The 6,519-nt window shown below is 36.6% G+C and overlaps 1 protein-coding gene across 6 annotated transcripts in view; it reads left to right on the forward strand.

Annotated features, from left to right (window-relative positions):
• Positions 1-6,519, forward strand: part of Fastkd1 (FAST kinase domains 1) — a 44,296-nt gene that overhangs the window by 18,925 nt on the left and 18,852 nt on the right. For all 6 annotated transcript variants that reach the window (XM_005393257.2, XM_005393259.2, XM_005393260.2 and 3 more), the window contains one exon: positions 1,059-1,169. In XM_005393257.2, coding sequence (XP_005393314.1) covers positions 1,059-1,169 — 111 coding nt within the window. The remainder of the gene's footprint in view (positions 1-1,058; positions 1,170-6,519) is intronic.

The following is a 6,519-nucleotide window of genomic DNA, read 5'->3' on the forward strand; positions in this document are numbered from 1 at the left end:
TTTTTTTTTTTTTTTTTGTCTTTTTGAGACAGGGTCTCGCTATGCAATTCAGGCTAGCCATGAGCTCACTTTGTAGCCCAGGCTGGTCAAGATCTCGTAACGATCTTCCTGCCTCAGCCTCCCGAGTGCTGGGATTACAGGCATGTGCCACCATACCTGGCCTCATTAAGAGTACATTTTAAGAGATTGTATCTAGATGGAAACAATATTATTCTTTTTTTAGTTCGTTTATTTTTGTATTTTTGAGGCCAAGTCTCACTCTTATTTAAAATGACCTTGAACTCTCAATGATCTTCCTGTGTTAGCCGCCCAAGTGCTGGGATTATAGGTGTGCCACTACCCCTGGCTACAGTGTGATTATTTTAAAACCTTATTGGAAACATTTTTGTCACCAAGCACTATTTATTTCATACATGCTAAAGTGTACAGAAATCAAATTTAACTGAGTTTCTGTGTTCAAGGAATTTATATTTTTTATTTTATTTTTATGCCGTACCGGGAATTGAACTCATGACCTTGCGCTTGTCAGGCAGGCGCTGTGCCACTGAGCTCTATCCCTGGCTCAAAAGACAATCTTGATCCTTTCATTATTGTAGCACTTTAGTTGCAGTTTCAAAATGGATCATCTTGGTTAATTTTCAGTTCATAGCATTATAGCAAATGTCTAGTATTTAAGCTTTTGTTAATATGAAGGTAAATTGACTTTCTGGTTAGATCTTACCCAATTTTAAAACATTGGGATGTTATTAGCTCCTTTGCTGCTTAGTACTGTATAATTTAACTGAATCATGTTTTATAACCATTATAACTTTCTTATTTGAAAAACCACTGAAGACCTTTTATTTGTGTTTTTTAAAGAAATAGGGATTGGCCTATATGTGGCCTCAATTGCTTTGAAGAAAATATATATTTTTTAAATTAATAATATGCTATCCCCAAGTATGTGGGGAGAAAATTGGAATTACATGTTGAATTCAGTTTTTGTCCATGTCTTCTCTACTTGTTAGCAGGGAACTGAGTTTCTTTGTCAACATAAATTTTTTTTTTTTTGCTTCCAGACTAAAGTCAACTCTGTTACTGATGTCAGAGGAGCTGACCAGCCAGCAAGCCCTGGCAGTGGTGGAAGCAATGGAAGAAATGGAAAGCAGAAATTCACAGCTGATTCAAAAGTAGTGTTTCCTAAAATGCATGGTGTTAAATTTAATTGTCATTTATAGGTAGCTAATTTTTCTGAGTAAAAAACTATCTTCTCTAATTGTTGCATCAGGGCTAGTGATGCAGCTCAGTGGTAGAACGCTTGTCTAGCGCGTGCAAGGCCCTGGGTTCCATCCCCAGCACTGCAAAAGAAAAAGTTCTTTTGGAAAAATAAGGACTGAGCCGTTAAGCCATTATTTTCATGTTCTAATTTCCTTCATCAAGATAGAGGGATAACAAAGTTATTCATTGTGTCTTTGTTGTTTTTTTAACAGTAGCAAAGTTTATTTGAAAGAGGAAAAGTGAAGAGTAAGGGAGAGACTGCTTTGCAGAGTGAGCGTGGGCCGGTAAAAGGGGGGAAAGCAAGATACAGGAACGCCCAGGGGGCAGCAGGGTGGGCTGTCGCAAGGAAGCCGCTGTAGCCTGTGCCTCTTTCATTTCATTTACCGCGCCATCTCAAGCAGAGCACAGTCCTCACAAGTGCAGTGCATAGAGCACAGATCCTTTTTGTTCAAAAGGGAAGTTTCTGCAGAAGGGAAACATCCACGTGAACTTGAATTGTCTCACATGGAAATGTCACCTTGAAACCATAATGTTTCATGTTGGCTTTTTTTGGTGACTTGAGATTTAAAAAGAAAAAATGTAATTAAATTATATATATGCTTAATTTCTCATGATCTATTATATGTTCCATCATTTTAATATTTCTTCTGTCCCATTTCCCCAAGTCTTACTACCTCTTTCGCAGTGCTTTTTATATGACTATTTCTTTTTAAATTTTCATTTGAATTATTGACACATATTAATTGTGTGAGATTCATTGTGCTGCTCCCATGCACGGAGTTGTTGTGTGCTGGCGATATCCGTCTACCCTTCTTCTACCCTCCCCTCCCCTTCCCCACCCTCCCTGCACTCCCCTGCCAGTCCCTAACTGCATCTCTTCTACTCTCAGGTCTGGTTTTTTTTTGTTTTTTTTTTTTTTAATGTTTGCACACATGAGAGAGAACATATGATGCTTGTGTTTCTGGGTTGATTTGTTTCACTCAGAACAGTGTCCTCCGGTTTCATCCATTTTCCTGTAAATACAATATTTCATTCTGTATGGCTGAATATACTCTGGGATTGTGTGTATGTGTGTGCGTGTGCATGGATGTACATATGTGTATATTTTGTCCTTTATCCATTCATCTGTTGACAGCCACCTAGGCGGATTCCATGGCTTGGTTATTGTGAATAGTGCCACGAAACCCGGGTATATGGGTATCTCTTTTGTAAGCTATCTCGATTTTCTTTGGAGTGGATCTCACCAGTGGGATAGTTGGGCTTTGTAGTAGTTCTATATTTAGTTTTTTGAGGAACCTCCATGCTGTGCTCCCTAATGGCTACAGTAATTTGCTGTATAAGGATCCTGTATAGAGATTCCTTTTCTCCACATCCTTGCCATAAGACCCCGGCTTCAGTATGCCTTCCTATGGGGCTAACTCCTCAGCCCTTTTTCATTTCTTATTTTGAGATAGGGTCTTGCTAAGTTACCAATATTGATCCTCCTTAGCCTCCCAGAGTGCTGGGATTATAGGCATGTGTCACTAGGCCTAGTTTCTTTTCTTTTCTTTTTTTTTTTTTTTTTTTAATAGCAGCTATCCTAACTGTGATGCGATTGTAGTTTTGATTGTATTTCTCTGATGGATAAAGATACTGAATATTTTTCATATATATATGCCATTTGTGTTTCTATTGAGAAGTGTTTGTTGAGGTCATTTGCCCATTTTTAAATTGGATTACTTGGTTTTTTGTTAAGTTTTCTGAGTTCTTTATATGTTGTAGATATTAAATTTCTGTCAGATGAATAGGTGGCAAAGGTTTCTCCCATTCTGTAGGTTGTTTCATTTGCTGTACAGATTTTTAATTTGATATAATCTCCTTTATTGATTTTTTTTTTGTTTTGAGACAGGGTCTCACTATGTAGCTCAGGCTGCCCTTGAACTCATGGCAATCCTGCCTCAGCCTCCCAAGTGCTGGGATTACAGGCGTGTGTCACCACACGTGGCTTCCATTTATTAATTCTTGCTTTTCATTCCTGTGTTTTTTGATTCTATCCAGGTAATTGTTGCCTGTGTAAGTATCATTTTTTTTTTTTTCCCTGTATTGTGCTTTAGTGGTTTTGGAGTTTGGGGACTTACACTAAGATCTTTGAGGGTTTTTCTGTTTTGTTTTTGGTATTGGGGTTAATGTAGCTCTTTTTTAATTTACTTTTTTGGCGGGGGGAGGTACCAGGAATCAAACTCAGGACCTTGCCCTTGCCAGGCAGGCACTGTACCACTGAGCTATATCTCTGGCCCCCATGGTACTGGGGACCAAACCCACAAATGCTCTACCACTGAGCTACATTTTCAGCCCATTTTATTTTTTTAATCTGGAGATGGGGTCTTCAGTTTTGTTTTGATTTTTTTGTTATTTTGTTTTGTTTTTTTTTGAAACAGGGTCTCACTTTTGAAGTTCAAATTGGCCTTGAATTCATTGTATAGCCCAGGATGGCCTTAAACTTGCAACAATCTTCCTTTCTCAGCCTCCTGAGTACTAGGATTACAGGCATGGGCCACATGCCTGGCTTGAGACAGGATTTTGCTATATTTCCCAGGCTGGTCTAGAATTTGTGATCCCCTTGCTTTAGCCTAACAGATATCTGAGATTAAAGACATGTACCACCATCCCCAGCACTTGAGTTGATTTTTTTTTTTTTTTTTTAACTGAAGACTGAACCTTTGTACTGAGCTGTATCCCCAGCCCTTTTTCTACTTTTTATTTTGAGACAGGGTCTCCCTAAAGTGCCAAATCGTCCAGGCTGGGCTTGAACTTGTGATCCTCCTGCATCAACCTTCCAAAGTTCCAAAGTGTTGAAATTATGGGCATGCAGCACTATGCTAACCTCGAGTAGATTTTTGTACAGGTTATGAGTTGGGTTTCAGTGAACTCGTGTGGATATCCAATTTTCCTGTTACCGTTTGCTGAAAAGCCTGTTCTTTCCCCAGTGTATATTTTTAGTGTCTTTGTCAAGAATCAATTGACTGAAGATGTGTAAAATTTATTTTTTGGGTCTTCTATTCCATTGGTCTACATGTTTGTTTTTATGGCAATATTGTGTTATTCTGTTCTTTTTTTTTTTTTTTTTTTTACTATGACTGTAGTATACCAGGAAATCAGCTTTATTCTTTTTGCTCAAAATTTCTTTGGCTGTTTGGGATCTTTTGTGCTTCAATATAAAGTTTCAGATTATTTTTTCTAGTTCTGTTAAAGATGTTAGTTGTACTTTGATGGGGATTATATTGAGTCTGTAGATTGCTTGGAGCAGTATGGATATTTTAACAATATTGATTCTCCCAATTCATAAACATAGGAAGTCCTTCCACATTTGAGTGTCTTGTTGAATTTCTTCAGTGTTTCATAGTTGTTACTGTGGAGGTCTTTCACATCCTCAGGTTTGTTACTAGGTGTTTTATTTTTTTAGTGGCTATTGTAAGTGGGATCATGCTTTCCTAATTTCTTTCCCAGCAAGTTCATCGTTCAGGTATAGAAAAGCTAGTGGTTTATATATGTTGATTTTGTTTCCTGCTATTTACTGAGTTCATAAGTCTTTTGGTGGAGTCTTTAGGTTTTTTTATGTATAGAATCATATCTGCAAATACTGTAGAGATATTTGGTCTTGACCAAGGTGTATGATCTTTTTAATATGCTGCCGAATGTGATTTGTGAGTATTTTGTGGAATATTTTTGGTCTGTTCATCAAGGATATTGATCTATAGCAGCGATGGCAGAGCTTTCAGAGCTTTCAGTGATACAAACAGCCTGCTGCAGCACGCAAGTCATAGCTTTGCCACCACCGGTCTATAGTTTTCTTTTCGGTTGTGTGCTTGTCAGGTTTTGATAACAAGGCAGTGCTGGCTTCATAGAGTTTGGAAGGGTTTTCTGGAACCATCTGAGAAGCATTAATGTTAGTTCTTCTTTAACCTTTGGTAAATTCAGCAATGAAGCTATCATATCCTGGGCTTTCCTTTGTTGCTACACTTTTTATTACTTATTCAATCTCATTATTCATCATTGGTCTATTTAGATTTTTAAAATATTTTTTGATATATTTTAGATTTTTGGTTCAGTTTTAGTAGGTAATATGTGTTTGGATATTTGTACACTTGGAACTTTTCCAAATTCATTAGTACGTATTCTTTCAAAATATTCCCTAATGACCCTTTGAATTCTGTATTATCAGTTGTAATGTCTCCTTTTTACTCTCTAATTTTATTTGGATTCTCTTTCTGTCTTATTTATGTTTATCTTTCTTTTTCTCTTAGTTTAGCTACTAACGGCGTGCAAATTATGTTTAACTTTTCAAAGAACCAATTCTTTGTTTCCTTTATCCTTTGTATTGTTGTTTTAGTCTATTTCAGTTATCTTTATTTCTTTCTATTTCTTTTGGCTTTGGTTTGTTCTTGCTTTTTCTGACTTTAAGATACATCGTTATGCTGGACATGGTGATGCACTCCTGTAGTCCCAACATAGTGAGTTTAAGGACAGCCTAAACTACATAGCAAGACCCTGTCTCAAAAAAAAAAAGTTTATTTGAGATCTTCCTATTTTTTTTTTAATGTATATACCCATTATTATAAACTTCTGTCTTAGAACTGCTTTTGCTGTATCCCACAGCTTTTGGTATACTGTACTTCCATTTTTGTTTGATTTGAGGAATTTTTAAATTTCCCCTTTGACTTCTTTAATGACCCACTGTTTATTCAAAAGTGTGTTGTTCAATTTCCATGTGTTTTTATAATTTCTGTAGTTTTTCTTGTTGTTGATTTCTAGTTTTATTCCATTGTTTTATTCTATCCAGAGAAGATGCAGGATATTATTTCATTGTTAAAAATTTGTTAAGATTTGATTTGTGGCCTAATACATGGTCTAATCTAGAGAAAGTTTTATATGCTGATGAAATTAATATGTATTCCACACCTGTTGGGGTGGAGTAGTCTGTAAGTGAAGTCTGTAAGTGTAACTTAACTCTGATTCTTTATTAATTTTTTTTGGTCTTGGTAGTATGTTCATTGATGAGAATGACATATTGAAGTCCTCCAGTATTGGGATTTCTCTCCCCCTTCATGTCCTGCAGTGTTTGATTTTTAAAATTGGGTTCTCTGACATTTAGTATGTATAAATTTATTATTATATCTTGATGAATGGTTCCCTTGATCAGTATGCATTGACCTTCTTTTCTTTTTTTTTTTTTTTCTCCGGTACCGGGAACCGAACTCATGACCTTGCGCTTGCCAGGCAGGC

This window comes from Chinchilla lanigera, unplaced genomic scaffold (assembly GCF_000276665.1).
Source record: "Chinchilla lanigera isolate Chin_1 unplaced genomic scaffold, ChiLan1.0 scaffold00048, whole genome shotgun sequence".
NCBI lineage: Eukaryota > Metazoa > Chordata > Mammalia > Rodentia > Chinchillidae > Chinchilla > Chinchilla lanigera.